The 15368-nt window shown below is 37.2% G+C and overlaps 2 protein-coding genes across 4 annotated transcripts; both read left to right on the top strand.

Annotated features, from left to right (window-relative positions):
* Positions 1–1295: 1295 nt before the first annotated feature.
* LOC124216177 (glycine-rich protein 1) lies at positions 1296–8551 on the top strand. 2 transcript variants are annotated; one of them, XM_046620383.2, is made up of 5 exons: positions 1296–1451; positions 3393–3582; positions 4281–4705; positions 6089–6307; positions 8160–8551. In XM_046620383.2, exons 1-5 carry the CDS (start codon positions 1371–1373, stop codon positions 8214–8216), a joined length of 972 nt encoding a protein of 323 aa, XP_046476339.1. In that variant the 5' UTR covers positions 1296–1370; the 3' UTR covers positions 8217–8551. The 2 variants fall into 2 exon arrangements, with proteins under 2 accessions (XP_046476339.1, XP_046476338.1); XM_046620382.2 differs by having other exon boundaries at positions 5951–6307.
* Positions 8552–9595: 1044 nt separating this feature from the next.
* Positions 9596–14283, top strand: LOC124215885 (uncharacterized). 2 transcript variants are annotated; one of them, XM_046619774.2, is made up of 4 exons: positions 9596–9754; positions 12028–12121; positions 13259–13495; positions 13635–14283. In XM_046619774.2, the coding sequence occupies exons 2-4, from the start codon at positions 12044–12046 to the stop codon at positions 13746–13748; spliced, it is 429 nt and encodes a 142-aa protein (XP_046475730.1). In that variant the 5' UTR covers positions 9596–9754; positions 12028–12043; the 3' UTR covers positions 13749–14283. The 2 variants fall into 2 exon arrangements, with proteins under 2 accessions (XP_046475730.1, XP_046475731.1); XM_046619775.1 differs by having other exon boundaries at positions 9610–9754; positions 11831–12121.
* Positions 14284–15368: the final 1085 nt, after the last annotated feature.

Here is a 15368-nt window from a genome sequence, read left to right as displayed (position 1 = left end):
CTGATAAAATCTATCACTTTATTCGTTGAGAACCGGATAAAGAAGGCATCCACAGTGTGCGCATACGGAAATAGTCGTGCAAGGCATTCGGGATGAAAAAATCACAAAAAAATTAAGTATAAACGAATTGAAACTGTGAAAACAGCATTTGAGATTGCAAAGAAAATTATCCGTCCACACTCGCAATATTGTTCAAAATTTACTCTTGCGAAAAATTTTCGCTAGGTGGTAAATTTTGGTGATTGCTTCACTTGTAGATAAGATTCAATCTTTTCAAGAATCAATAATATTTTCTTAGCTCAAAAACACTACGTGGTTATCGCTCAATGTTAACTCAGCTTTAAGATACAACTGAGTTTTGAATTCTGGAACACGTATGAACCGCACATAATGTTATGTATGTAAATACTAAAAATTCATAAGCAAGATTACTTACAGTCGCGTTGAACAGTTAGAGAGCTTTGCCTAATCATGCCTACCGACAAAAATTTTTTCAATTTTTTTTTTCCTCTCTTTACATTTCTCAATTATCGTCAATAAATAGCAAATTCGTTATATCATTCTAAGCATAGCCTGTCAAGTCACGAAGCTCAGATTTTTTGTGCATCAAATGAACCTGTAAGACCGGACAATAATAATTATAAGCCAGTAGCGCGTCATCGCTGGCAAGTAAAATATTCTGGGTATTTCCAACAATAACTCTATAACTCTGTTGACGAAGTTTCTGGACTACTTGAGAAGGAAATAAGAATAATAAAAAAAAAAACTTGATCAACAATAACGAACACCGACGAGACCATAATCATTACAAGTTGCCGATTACGAACTACAAATAAACAATTTAGTATTTACTTTGCGGATGAATTATTGAAGCTTATCTGTGATTGGTAGTGAAATTTTTTCCATAATTATCAATAAATCGCGCAGCGTTCAACGTTAACGAGGAATGGGTAGTGTGAGTGAGGGTCAGAAATTCTACGGAAATCCCCGAATAATTGAAACAAGGCAAGTAGGCAGCCGTGGCCAAAGAGCGGAAGAAAAAAAAAATCTAGCCACCAAAAAAATATAGGCAATTAAGCCAATTTACAGGTGCCTAGTAAATTTAATAACATCACAGTGATCGCCCCACTCTCTCGCCTTAGAACCATTAATGCACGACATCATGTAGGTGCAGAGTTTCTACGAGGACATGGACCTTGACTTCGAGTGTGCTCACACTTGGTTTTTATTCCAAGATTGACGCAGTCGTCTGGGAGCTCTCCGATTGGTGAACCCCTTCTCCTTGAACGCGGGGTGTATGGTGGTATTTTCGTAATTCACCCAAGCTAAAAGCAACAACTGTCCAGCCACACGAGTTAGTTGAAAGAAAGATGAGCATGCGGAAGGTGGAAGTCGTGTTACTGGCCGTTTTCGGTTTGTTGGTCGTCACCGGCGCGAAACCGCAAGGTTTGGTAAGTTTACAACTACACAGTATCAATTTTTCAAATCAAACAAGTGCTGACTTACAGACGTCGTATTGCAATAATTGAGAAAATATTCTTCACGTAACGCGACTCTTCCACAGTGGACGTATTTATTTTTTTTTATAAAAGATCGGTGCAATGAATTTTCGTACTTGATTAATTCCAAGCTTCAGGACAATCACTCGTGCCACAAAAGTGTAGTTCCTTTGATGAGACGGGATTTTATTCAGTGGAATAATTTTACTCAGTGGTAACCTTGGACTTTGACGATCCATAATTAATATTGTTCAATGTCATGCTGGGATGGAACGAATGATTGACGATCGATGCGTCAGCTTGATAGATCGATTTGAGTTTAAGAGTCTGAAATTGCTAGACGGCTGCGAAGTTTGATATAGTTTCCGGGATTACTGCAACGTTTTGAGAATCCATATACAGTTGCTCTACATGTTGTCTCGCTCGATATTCGCCTGCCGACACTGCTCTTGAATCTGGTTTTCCTTGAAGCAGCTTAATGACTTTGGATCCAATGATATCGATCACCCCAGGCAATCCCATTGACGTATTTTAACCAAGAAACCAGTTATCACATTAGTTGCGTTTATTCGGTTATGACTTACCCGAGCTCAGTCCTACGTGACTAATTGTCTTCATAGCAGGAAGTGGAAATATGAAACAAAGAAATCTTGATCGAAGTTGAAAACAATTTCAGCTTAGCTACGTTGTTGCGCGTTTGGGAAATACTTAATCACACGGCGAGAGCAATCGTAAGAGGCAAGTAAAAAAATACCACTGGCGAAGGTCATCTCAGTTACGCGTCTGAATTATGTAGGTATCTCTAATAGCAACGTGTATAGGATTACGGTTTGAAAGTGCAAATATGGTCAAGGAATCATTGAACACCTGCCATCAATGCTGGAGGAAAAAAGTAATTGTTATTGGATAAGCACAGAAATAATTGACACTTAGTTTTGATACGAAGAATATTGCAGCTTGTTCAAATATCTGGATTTTTCCTTCATTTGTACTTCCATGAAACGGCAGCCATGGCACTTAAATTAATTTACGTAACCAATGCCTTTCGACATATACATTTTGTCACCGGTTGGTAAATACAGGCCCTAGGCTAGAGGAAAACAAAAAATTCGTAAGACCGACGAGTACTTCAGCTCATCAAATCTTCTCTTATGTAATTAATACATCAATTGACTACGACAATTATATTGCAATAAAAATTCTACACTGTTGTAACAGAATCATACGAGTTTACAACAAAAATTCTAAATTCGCTAGAGATCCAGCTGACCAAAACTCTCAAAGACTTTATGCAGTACAAACATCTCGATAAGATTTGTAAGAAAAGATCGAAGAAACTTTTGTTTTCTGATAATACATCGGTTGTACTGAGACGTGAATCTAACGTGTTATGTACATACGGGTGAATGTGCAAGAGCACGCCATTTCGTGAAAAAAATTAAAAGTTGCAGACTGTCTGTATGGGCGATTTGCATAATTAATCACTAATTGAATTTTGTTCGTCTGAAATCTGCATTATAGTCTTTTTCTCATTAACCTTAGATATGTGATGATCGCCAAGAAAAAAAAAAAAAAAAACATCTCAAACGGTTGCCCGTAAATATAATAAGTCAAGTCTCAATCATTGAACTCCTAATCTGCATGTTAACAGAACAAAATTTTGCATGACGAAATCTTAGATTAATATTTGGACACGGCAAGAATTTCAGACGATCATTGATAGAGTAGAGAAAAGCTTCTCGAGTTACTTAGCACCAAATCTGTTTGACCGTGGCTTCAACAATATTTGTCAATTACGTCGAGAATTTTTGTACAATATTGGAAGACCATTGGACATCCAGCTTACTGGTTCAAGAAATCCTACAGCCTTCGTAAATGATTTTCAATTTCCAGGGGCAATTTTTGACGTTCAAAGATGGCAACGTCGGCGTGAATTTCGGCGGATATCACGCTGAGGCAGGTTTGGGAGGTTTGCTGGGCGGTGGACGGACTTCTGGCGGACTTCACGCGAGTGCTGGAACGCCTTCAGGCGCCAATGCTCAGGCAGGTCTAGGAGGTCTTCTAGACGGTAATGGTTATACCGGTGAGCGAATACCACTTGATAATATCGTCACATTTCAAATTCATGCGCCGCCGCGCCGGTACCGCTAAGTCTGTAATACTTTTTGTACGGCATGAATTTGCATACTTGAATTCCTCAGAGTGAGAATCACGTCTTAATATTACCAATCGGTTTGGCCAAAGAGCTTTGATTCTTTGTGCGATGCGTAACTGCGCGCGGTGGCGGCGACGTTCATTCAATATTTTATTTTCCATCCTGATTTGAGCTGATTCGGTTCAGTGATTCGTCTGAAATCTCGGCAACAAAAAACTTTTACACGAACTCACGTAATGAAAAATGATGGAATAATTCCTAAAAACGTATTTCATTCGCACGAAGTTTGATTTCAAAGTTCGATAAATTGTTCGAAAGAATGCGAAAATTAAGAATCTTCAAAAGTTTTAACGTTCAACATTTTGGAACCGTTACTGGGCCGGATATTCCGTCCAGATCTCAGCTAAATCGTTCGAGCATGGTTTGTTTGATATTATCGTGACGACAAAAGCACGACACACATCCAACCGTTGTCGAAATCACTTGCAAGCCATCTCGCAGATGATAGAAATACGTGTTTCCTACGTGGTTTCAGATTTATATCTAAAACTAACATTTTTTAATGGTCACGTCAAACGCTACGGAACCATCGCGAGACTTTTGACCAACCATAAACGCGTTTCCAGGCGGAGGTCTTCACGCCAGCGCCGGACTCGGTGGTAGCACAAAGGCTGCTGCCAACATCGGAGGAGAACTAAGCGGCCAGGGAATTGCTCAGGGAGGATATTTCGCCGGAGCAACGGCTGGCGGAAGTGCGGCGGCTGTTGAAAAACAGTCCTACGGTGTGGTGCAGCAGCCCGTAATTGTCGAGCATGAGGTCAAGGTTCCGCAATCGGTACCCGACGTCCAAGTGGAGAACACCTTCGACGCTCACGTTTCCCAATCCGTACCAAACATCGCTAGTAAATCAACGGAGACCCAGGTCTTTCAGTCAGTTCCCACCGTGACTAAAACCGTACAGACTGAAACGGTTGTACCTGACAAGTCTGATCTCGTCCAATACGAACACGTTCAGAAAATCAAGACCAGAGTTACACCAAAGAAGCTGAAGGTACAATCTTCTTTGTACTAAAGGGTCTCTCAGTGCCGATAGAGATTGCAAGAAATTGGATGGTTTTCGGAACACATGCCACGTTTGAAAATTGTTGATCGGCTGATTCGGAGTTTTTTATTTTTATTTTTTTATTTTTCATTTTTTTTTTTTTTTTGCGTTTCTTAAAAAAAAAAAGCTAGACGTCGTACCTCTACTGATTTAATTTTATTCCTCTTGTAAATTTTCACAAATTTGCACGACGTAACCTAAAATTTTATCTTTGGTATTTGATATTTTTTTGAAAACTTTCCATCGATTCAAGATTTTTTGCTATCGTTTAGTATCATTTCAACCTATCACATATTGGGCTCGTTTTGTTGGCGAATCCAAATTGTTTGCGATTAAAATTTTTATTTACAACGCTCCGGAAGTAAGTCTTCAGGCATTAGTTTAGGCGCTGAAAATTTGAATTTTGAAAGCGTTTTTCTTCATTATTTGTCCGGAAAATGATTCTGAACTTTAGCATGTATAAAGATGGATACTTCAACTCTGGTATATATTTGAAATTGAGACATTTCTTTTAATGTTGACGACCGCAAAAAATCACCTTAAAACCGTCTTGATGGGTCGAACGAGCTGAATAATAATTCATCATATTTCTTGCTTTCTGCTATCTTGGTAAAACTAATATAGATCACAGAAGCACTCTGATTTACAAAAATGCAAGTTCAAATTAATATAACATTTAATCTAAAGGTCGACAAGTAGTACTCAATTTTGATGAGACAATGTCTTATCAAAAATGTTACCTAATAAACTGCCAATCCTTTAAACGCTACATAAGTTTGACTTTCAAGGCTTGAAATTTAAAATTTTTTGGTTAGTGTAAAAATATTGTAAGTAATTATGAATCCGTACAAAACAGTTATTAATATCCGTTGTAAAAGGCAATAAGCTGCCGTATATTCTCATGTAGAAGCGCTTCCGTATCTGTGTTCATAAGTTGAACTCTTAGTGATGTAAAATTGGATAAAAACACAGGGTCAACGAAACAACGATTAATTGTAAGACTAATTCAACTTAAAAGTGTAATTACGCGAGTATATACAGTTGTTTAGACCCCGGTATAATTGGGTTCAGATAAAATCTCCCGGAAATGAAACGAACAGTCAAGCACGGTCCAAAATTAACGTAACAATATACCGACAGTGGATTAAAAGGTTCGATAATTGTAACCACAAAATACAACTTTTAACTGTTTAGACCAGAGTGTCAACTTTCGTCAAGAGCAGAGTGCGCCCAAGCATCCAATCCGGCGTGTTTGTAGAGAAGGCAATTTACCCAGCAACAAGCTGGAATATTGAAAAATCCATTCAAACGCAAACCAATGCCGGTCAACAGGTTCCTTACTCGAATGCAGCCTCCGCCGATGTTTCGGCATCGGCTGGTCTTAACGTAGGAGCTTACGGAAGTGGCTTCGGGGGTGCGTATGGAGGCGGTTGGGGAGGCGGGTACGGAGGTGCAAATTTCGGAGGAGCAGGTTTCGAAGACGCGAGTTATGGAAGTAGATACTACGTCAAGTCCCAGCCGAACTCTCAGCTATTTGACGATATTTTTAACGTGAGTTACGTACCTGATACATATCATTGATTACGATCACTTTTTCAGACCTTATTGTTAGTGAAATTAACTTGCAGAGACCCGAAAATCCCTTGTTATCTATAAAGGAGCGAAACGAAAAATATCTTCACATACGTGTAAACTGTGTGGAGCGATGTTTCGATTCAACCCTTTTGACTAATAAAATTCATATCTTTGAATTTTCATCAGAACTTCAATGGTGTTTGATCCGACTATTTGGTTTCTAAATATCACCATTTTTCAAATCAGTTTTACCATTTAAATAGTACAGGTAGCAGGCTATAATTGTTTGAAATTTTAGATGCCAGATAAATTATTATCCGTGTACCGAAAAGTGCCCCGATTGAAATTGACCGTTGCTTTCAAATTAAACTCAAACCTTATACTGCGCACAATAAATAATGCTTTCAGCCGGTTAAAAATATCGTAGTCACTCGCTAAAAATTGATGATCATTCGAGTATCTTGGAAAGTAAATGTTTGATTTCCGCCAATAATTTTATGCGCATATTTTATGGCCTGATATAAAAAATACAGGCGCGAGTAAGGAAGCTCACCGACGGTAGGAATTTTTTATAATTCGTTGATGTTTGCAAAAATAGTTGGCTGAAGTTAGTGTAGGTACAAATAAATAAATGTCATCGTATCTGATTTTACATTCTTACGAGCATCTCGTGCAAATATTACGATAAAAATTTAAAAACAAAACAACGAACAACGAATAGGACGTATAAATATTCTTTGCACGTTCCGACTATGTGGAAATAACGCGTACGGTATGCTGTAAGATATGTACTGACTGTAAGATTCAAACGAGTGACTGTTATGAAATATTCTGGTAAAATCACAACGGTCTGAAACGATGAATTATGAGAACTTTTTCTGTGCATCAGCCGGCTGCCTCTAGCAACGAAACGGAATCTACGAAGCCAATTATTAGACTCTCACTAAAAATTACGCATGTTATACCAGGTGTTACATCAGAGGGATCATTGTATACGTTGTTTCTACATTGAACGTAAAAATTTTTTAAAGTTTTTCAAGAGTCTACAGTCAAATCGAATCTAAATTTTTGGATAACTTGACGTCCATCGCAGGATATATCTTACGGGATCTGTGAATACATAATATGAATAACGCCATTCACACAAAGTGGGCGAACTATGGTTATTAATTCTTTGCAATACCTTGAAATTGTAGATAAATTCCACATTCGAATCTACCTTTAATTTTTTATACAAGAAATTGATGTGATTGTTTTTTTATTATCTTAGACCGAGGATTAACGTTTTGATATGGTAATTGTATGCAGATATTTCCGAGTGATTGTCGCGATTCATCGCGATAGTTATCGTGCGATAACCGTATATACTTAATCAGGCCATCGCAAGTATAATATTGTTGTAAATTTATAACGTTCTGGATCGTGCAGAGAATTTAGTATCAGAATTGAATTCAGGATAATATTTTTCTACACGGCTATCGGAAACAGGTGGGGTTTGTCAATATACGTTTGTTGACGCCTCGTTATTATTCCTGTCGGTTACTTAATGGATTTCCTTGAGCAGTTTAACTCATAACTAACTACATGGGAAAAAATGCCAATGTTCCAACGCGAGGAGGCAACCAATGTGAATTGTTTGACATATCCTCAATCAGACAAACATCCGTGCAAATTTTTTTGCAATTTTGAATTCAACCGCAGACTTGTGCGTCGCATATGCATATATGCGTATAGTGGAATTGGCATTCTTGGCGTTGGAAAAAAGTTGTGTAAACGTTATTTGTCATCTCAGGCTAGCGAGTTAACAGGAAAAACTTTCAAATTTCAGATCCCAATTTCCACATTGACGGCGGTCAACCAGCTTCTCAGAAATAAAGGAAAATGATCTGTCAGAGAAACGTTGCGCTTAATTTTTTCAAATTTGAAAACCAAATTTGAGGAAATTGTACCGCGTACAAGGAAGGAAGTGCATTACATGTGTGAATTGCAGTTTTTAAATATTCTTCGAATTAGATAAATATTTTAGACTGTTACGGTATTTTGATCGTATAATGTAAGACTGCCTCGCGGAACATGGCGTGTTATTTATCTACCCGAAAAATTAGTATAATAAATACATTATTATTATTATTACATGTACGTGTTTACATCTTGTACCGATTTACATTTATTGTTCTTTGTTTGCCACTTTTGAACTTCAATGAAACGATTTGTACATAAGGCACGTTTTTCATCACGAATGACTCGCCGCGAATCGACTCAACCCACTGTCCTTCATCCACCAGCGATGTTTCAATAAAGGAAACTCAAGCTCAAACTGATATCGGCTTGCGAACACTGTTAGGCGTTATTGTTACCTTTTTATAACAAAATACATGTCTTATTTTCAATTCACCCGAAGTCACAATCAATTACAAAATACACTTTTCAGTCGTACTGCAGTATCAGGATCTAATGAGGACCGATTTTTAAAAATTATTGCTGTAACCTTTATTTGGTCTCAATAATTAGGTATTATATATTCTGATATAATTGACGACTTGACTCGATAAGATTATAATTTTTAAATAACCCGGGCGTAATACATGTATAGCATTAGCTCGGATGAAAGTTTTATCCACAAATGATTATTTATATTATTTAGTATTTCTCCATCAAGTTCCGTCAAAAACTGTATTTCCTTCATTACGAAGTTGCGAATGTTATACTTTATCGTATAAATTCGCAATTATGTAGAAAAGTTTGCAAGCAAGAGACATGCGTGTATTTCTCTTTGAAATTATCTATTTTCGGAATAACATATAAAATCTCGTTCATTTCTACTAAGGCCCGTTAAAAATTATTTCCCTCTTTCCTTCCGAGTTTTTTAAACTTTAGTAATTATCACCTCTGAATTTCCGTCAGAATCAGTACTTTCATAAACTGAAAACAATTATGATCGTGAAAATATTTCCATCAGTTATAGATATATTCTTTTAACCGCGTCAATTTCATACGCTCAGAGAGTCGTCATACAAGTTTCTAATTCTACTATCCATCACGCTCGATCGCGTAAGCTCGTTCTTTACGATTTATCAAAGTTTCTTGGAAAGAGCAACTAAATCGTTATTAACGACAAGGTACATTAGTATTATTCCAATCGACTGTTGAGGTGTCGGTTTTTTTCCAAACGCGATCGACGCAACGCTCTTCTCTCTTTCGTGGTAGGACAAGGAATCCATGCTCGAGTGGTCAGCTAGCACGGGGCCTTTGGTCCGGTGACTGCGTCACTGAAAATGCAGAACACAGTTCGCCGGGCATCGAGCATCGGCCATTCGTTAGTCGAAGAGTGCACCGAGGAGAAGTCGCAAGTACTTGTTGCAGGTCGAATATTTCAACGTGAAAGACACTTGCCTACCTTCAGATAGTCATCCAACCAACCCGGTAAGTACTTAGGCGATTAAATGCACGGCAGATTAAATCCGATGGAATGAATAACGGTTAGTTGGTTAACGATATGTCCCGCCGATGGTAGGATTACGTCGTTCGGCGTATAACTGGAATTTTCCCAACATACGTACGCTTACGGTTCCAACGGGTTGGAGAACAATTTACCAAGTACTTACGATTCGGATCCAAAATTGCGATGATTCTATCAGCTGTAATAATTCGAGATATTGTTACTTTATGCAAGAAACACTTTCTCTCAGTTCCGGGAACTGAAAGTCGGATTCAAAGTGCATATAGTTTTTTTCAAGCGGACGTCAATGATCGGATAGAATGTGGCTTGAGTGGAGAGCCCGTGCGTTTGACGCGAGATCCGACATAACGTCGAACAACTTTTGACGTAGCTTATACTTTTTCCACCTTTCTATCTAGTCAGCTAATCGTCGGCAGTATACGGTAATAATATTGCCTAATCCTCGTCCAATTGGCACTGGGATGGTAATGTACCGGTGGTAACTGTTAAATCTTCTTCTGATTTAAGAGTATGCAATTTTTCAAAGGTTAATAGACAGGTATGCAGCAGTAGTAATGCTCTTCTGTATCTTTTCTCATTTACAAGCAATACGGCGTAGAATTCGATCATATTGCGTAACTATTTAATGATTAAGAATAAACGTTAGCGTTCGGATTTGTGTAGCGGATTGAGTTGGTAGAAACTTTCCTGAGCACTGGTTCGTGTAAAAAAAAGTATAAAAGGGGTAGGAATACAAAATATTCCTCATTCAAGCACAAATTTGGCGTTTTTAATTGAAAGAAAGTAATTAAAAAAAAAAAAAAAAACAATACGTGGTTTCTTTGTTTCAACTGAACTTTCGTACTCATTTATTGTCTGGCTCACCCTCACACTCTGTGTATTAGCTCTTATTGAACACTAAATTTCGTTATTCGTATAGGTTGAATTTCCATATTTTCAACCGTTCAATTTTCTTCTAAGAGTGAACCTCGATATTCATCTATTACGTTTCGCTACAAACAAAGTTTCTCCGATATTCTCTCCGATATTGTTCGTTTCTTAATGTTTTTCTCCATGGATATCTAAGAGATGCCTAATCTTTTATCGGCGGAAACATGTCCTTAAGGGGTGAAATCGTCCATAAAACTGTAAAGACTAAAAAAGTGTTTTTCACGTTTCACATATTCACAATTGAAAAATCAAATGAAAATATCGAATCGATACAACACCCAGGAAAAGATTTACTATAATTCATTCAATTTTCATATTTTTAAAATGTTTATTTAAAGGAAAAAAATTCTTACTTGTTTGAAATAAATGACTACTAAGAATGGTATATTATATATGCTGTAAAGTGTTTTCTAGTAAATGAGATACGCCATGTTATGCTTACCGATTTATTTCACACATGCATTATTATGCTTGACATGCAACGGCAGTTAATTCATGTCCGGTCGCTGATGTGACTCTTATTGGATACATTAGCATTTCACTGCATGAAAATTATCCTGAAAATATATTGTACTTCAAGCACAAATATTGAAATGCAGAAGACTGCAATTTTGAAGATTCTTACCAGACGCTGCTTATTAATAGAATACTGTGTAAAATGTTCTAATCTTTTTGATAATTGAAAAACGAGAGACTTCGGGGAGACATATTGGATATTCATGCATGCAATATGTTCATGATACTTATCAAAATAGGAAATAGAAAATTAATGTTTGAATTTATCCGATAATGAAATAAAAACTGCAAAATACCGGTTCGCCTTTTAATTGCATATCCGAAATGAGGCTATTTATAATATTATCCAGCCCTGATAACGTAGACAACTAACTACAAATATACCTTCCACACCTCTAACATACGATTATCAAATTTGAGAGGATTTATCAGGCTCGTTCAAGTTCAATTATACATTTACATTTTAATTTCCTCGCGTTTGCACCTATCAATTTTCATCGCCCGGGCAATTCGCCTCAGCAAATATGTATCGTCCAATGTGTCACATTTCCGATACTTGACTCCCAGGTGTATGTGTGTACTCTCCACTATAGATAATGGGAAATTGACATGGGCTTGTCGAACCGTCATCGCTAACCGATGGTGCAAACTTAACGGGAGTAGCGAATGCCTCATAACCGAACGTTTCCCTCAACGGGATCCATTCTTAGCGTAGAAGTCCACCTGACTGGTCGAAACTCTCTTCTTGGCCGCAGCTCTTCGTTTAATATTTTCAATTCTTTCAAAATAGACCTTTTCGATCGAAAATGAAGGGACCTACCGTTGCTGTGACGATCCTGGCCTTTGCCGTTACCTGTTTGGCTGTACCTCGAAACAAGAGACAGGTGAGAAAACTACATCATAAAATAGTTGATTAAATGGTCTCTTTGAAGGAGACAAGATTGTATTTTAGTCTTTAGTTTTGCGGTTTCAAGACCAAAGTCTGTTCACGATCGAATACATTTGCTGATTATTCTCAAAAATATGCATACCTAGCTTATTTACGCGACGGAATGCAGTCACGCGTGAAATTTACGTAAAAAGATCACCGTCACTGGTTCAACTGTTTTATGAAAGCGGAATCCAAGACAGGTTAGACAAGTGTCGGTGATCGCGATAGAACTACGAATTCGTAACATAATCGCAAGATATTTCTGTAATTGGGGAAGTAACTTCTATTCGTACGGTTTGAAAAGTGTTTGAAAATTTTTTACAAATGCAGACTATTTCGATGATTATCGAAATTGAAATTGCTTACGGACTTCATACATCACGCGTCACGAAAAATCTACACGAGAGCAGCATTTTGTTCGACCACAAACTTACAAATTTCACAGAAACAAAAATGCCGTCTAATGTTCAACCTCCGGGAATGGATAAAACGTCAAATTATTCAATCGATTAAGGTTACACATCGGGCTTAATTTTCTGGACTGCTCAGATGAACGCATGTATGACGTTGAAGCGGATATGATAAATCAGGCGCAAGTTACACGCGTAATATTGACGCGTCGCCGTTACTTTCCCAGAGAAAGTTTCTTCCTTGGGTTTTATTAATCGTATTGGATCTCCGGTCGGTGCCTATTCAGGTTTGGTTATATCGAGCAAACTCTGCATTTCGGCGTCCCACGAATCTGACATATTATCACCAGAGACTGTGATATTATAGAGTGAAGTTCTGCTCGAAGATATAATTTTATGTTAAATTTTCGAAACATTTTTTAGCGTTTCTTCGTTTACCACGGAATTTTAAAGACGAAAACACTGACATTGTGCGAAGTACTTTCGAAATGACTCGCACCTTGTAATTCCCCCTCGCTTTCTCCAGTTCTTCGTACTTCACGCGTGACCTTTGACTCTCGATGCAAACTGGCTTTTAAAGGAATTTCACTCGCACACGTTACACCAAAATCATACGAGAATTGTCAACGAAAAATGAAAACTGAGTGGAACAATAAAACTTATACCGTGTTACTTTTCAGGCATTTGATGAGCCTCGTATCAGTAACGAGGTGATTCCAGGATCGATCGAGGTGGTGGATGAAACGTCGCAGGTCCTTATTACTACGCCAGTAACTAACCCAGCACCAGTCGAAACCACGAAGTATCCGGAACTCGATGACGCACCGACTGCAAAACCAGGAAATAAGAAAAAGCCAAACTCTGCTTCGCGTCCTGCCTCGGACACATTTTCCAGAGTTATTGACGACATATTCAACGTGAGTGTTTCGAAACCGTCTGTCGATGCATTTATTTTCCACCGAGAACGAAATGTCAGTCATGAATGTAAATTCCGATACGATATATTTCACCGTTCTAGTCTGCAGAGATTTTTTTACGGTAAATTAACCCTTTCAGATTCCTATATCGGTTCTTCGGGCGGTGAACACTTTGCTCAGTAATGCTTTTGGAACCAAGCAAGGAACACCAACAGCACCGACAGCCGCTGAACCCTCGCCGACAGCAGCTTAACCAAAATTAAGGAACTTGGGCGTTTAAACTATAGATATTATACTTCGATTGTAAAAATATTGCACCCGATTATCACGTGGATCGATTATTTTTTATCGGAAATTTCAACTGGCCAGAAATTAAGTTCCAACAAAAAAGGAGAGAGTGATTGAATTTCACCTCAACGATCTAGCGCGGACTCGGTAATTAGTGTTCATGGTAAAATAAAAAAGTGCGAGATTTTTTTGCGTTCTTGCAACGAAACATGGAGAAGACTGGATTTCAATTTTTCAAATCGTTCGTTCTGGTTTCAGTTAAACTTTCAGAGGATCAAAATGACTCGCGAAAAACATTGGTCCAAGTGAAAACACGGTGCGTATGATACATAAATACAATACCCGTATATCTATAATATACAATACTCTAAGTGTTTATTACTTGTTTTTTACCGTTAATTTATAATTCGTAACGACGATTCAGTATTCCCAACTTGATATGATACTGATGTATAATTGTGTAAACGGCAATTGAAAATGTACTGAGATTACTACTACTAGATTGTGGAATGTCTATTTATTTTAATTGTTTTAATAAAAATTCATCGAACGCTACCTTTCTCAAAATGGTCGCTATTCCAATTAGATGTACAGGAATTTCACCGAGTTCTATTCAGACAAGATCCGGAAATTTCTTTGCTTGAAAATTCAGTGTCCGATAAAACATCCTAAAGTTTATCAATGAAATTTATAAAAAATTGTAAATGCTCCACCTTCACGTTATTCTTTTGAATATGCGTTTTAGAGGAAAAATTTTTAAACAGAAGTTTTGTTACATACTATCCTCTGTAAAATGGATCTCATATCAAACTCGCTTAGTATATTGTTAGTTTAACAGAAAATTGCAAAAACTCGAAGTACCCAACAGTTTGAATTATTGCGTTTAATTCACTGAATTAACAACGGACTGTTTTGAAATTTACGGTAAGTGTAGTTCAAAGTGTGAAAAAATGATGCTTCTAGTTTCCGGTGGCTGCATTGAGAATATAACATAATTAACTAAAACAAAAAAAATTAATTTTCTTGCACAAACGGTGCGTTTTTCGAGGAAGTCAAGTTTTCGATTATAAACAAATGAAAATAGTTCAGTTAATTTTCTAGTTATCTGAAACGTTTTTTCACATACTAATCGGCTTACTCAAATTGATTTTTTTTTCTTTTACAACTACATTTATAATTAATCAGTATGGTTCTGATTAATATTTTCGGTCGAATGAAGTTTTGAAGAATTTGCAGTTTCCGCCTGATGGTTATCATTTCAGGTACGATTATTCCTTGAATATCTAATACTTTTTTGAATAGATTGTAAGTATCCAATATTTGTGAAACGCTATATTTGTGATTTTGTATTAAGTTATTAGTGGTTTCTTGATGAGACATTTTGATAATAAGATTTGGAAAATTGATCAATGGTAGAGCAAAATATTTAACCGATTCGAATTGTTAGAACCACTGACATCAAGCCTGACTATAAGGTAGAATGATTTGATTGAAATATTGAAACCATATGGTTATTAAAACTAATAAAAGATAACCCCGCAGCGTATGGAAATATGATACTTGAACGTCGTATGTACAGCATCAC

Source organism: Neodiprion pinetum, chromosome 4 (assembly GCF_021155775.2).
Source record: "Neodiprion pinetum isolate iyNeoPine1 chromosome 4, iyNeoPine1.2, whole genome shotgun sequence".
NCBI lineage: Eukaryota > Metazoa > Arthropoda > Insecta > Hymenoptera > Diprionidae > Neodiprion > Neodiprion pinetum.
The sequence above is the reverse complement of the archived record's forward strand: the minus strand, read 5'-3'. Positions and strand labels throughout refer to the sequence as shown.

Coding starts and splice junctions, on each gene's coding strand:
- LOC124216177 (XM_046620382.2), top strand. CDS start 1,371: ATGAGCATGCGGAAGGTGGAAGTCGTGTTACTGGCCGTTTTCGGTTTG. Junction 1,452..3,392: donor GCGCGAAACCGCAAGGTTTG/GTAAGTTTACAA, acceptor TTCAATTTCCAG/GGGCAATTTTTGACGTTCAA. Junction 3,583..4,280: donor AGACGGTAATGGTTATACCG/GTGAGCGAATAC, acceptor ACGCGTTTCCAG/GCGGAGGTCTTCACGCCAGC.
- LOC124215885 (XM_046619774.2), top strand. CDS start 12,044: ATGAAGGGACCTACCGTTGCTGTGACGATCCTGGCCTTTGCCGTTACC. Junction 12,122..13,258: donor TACCTCGAAACAAGAGACAG/GTGAGAAAACTA, acceptor GTTACTTTTCAG/GCATTTGATGAGCCTCGTAT. Junction 13,496..13,634: donor TTATTGACGACATATTCAAC/GTGAGTGTTTCG, acceptor TAACCCTTTCAG/ATTCCTATATCGGTTCTTCG.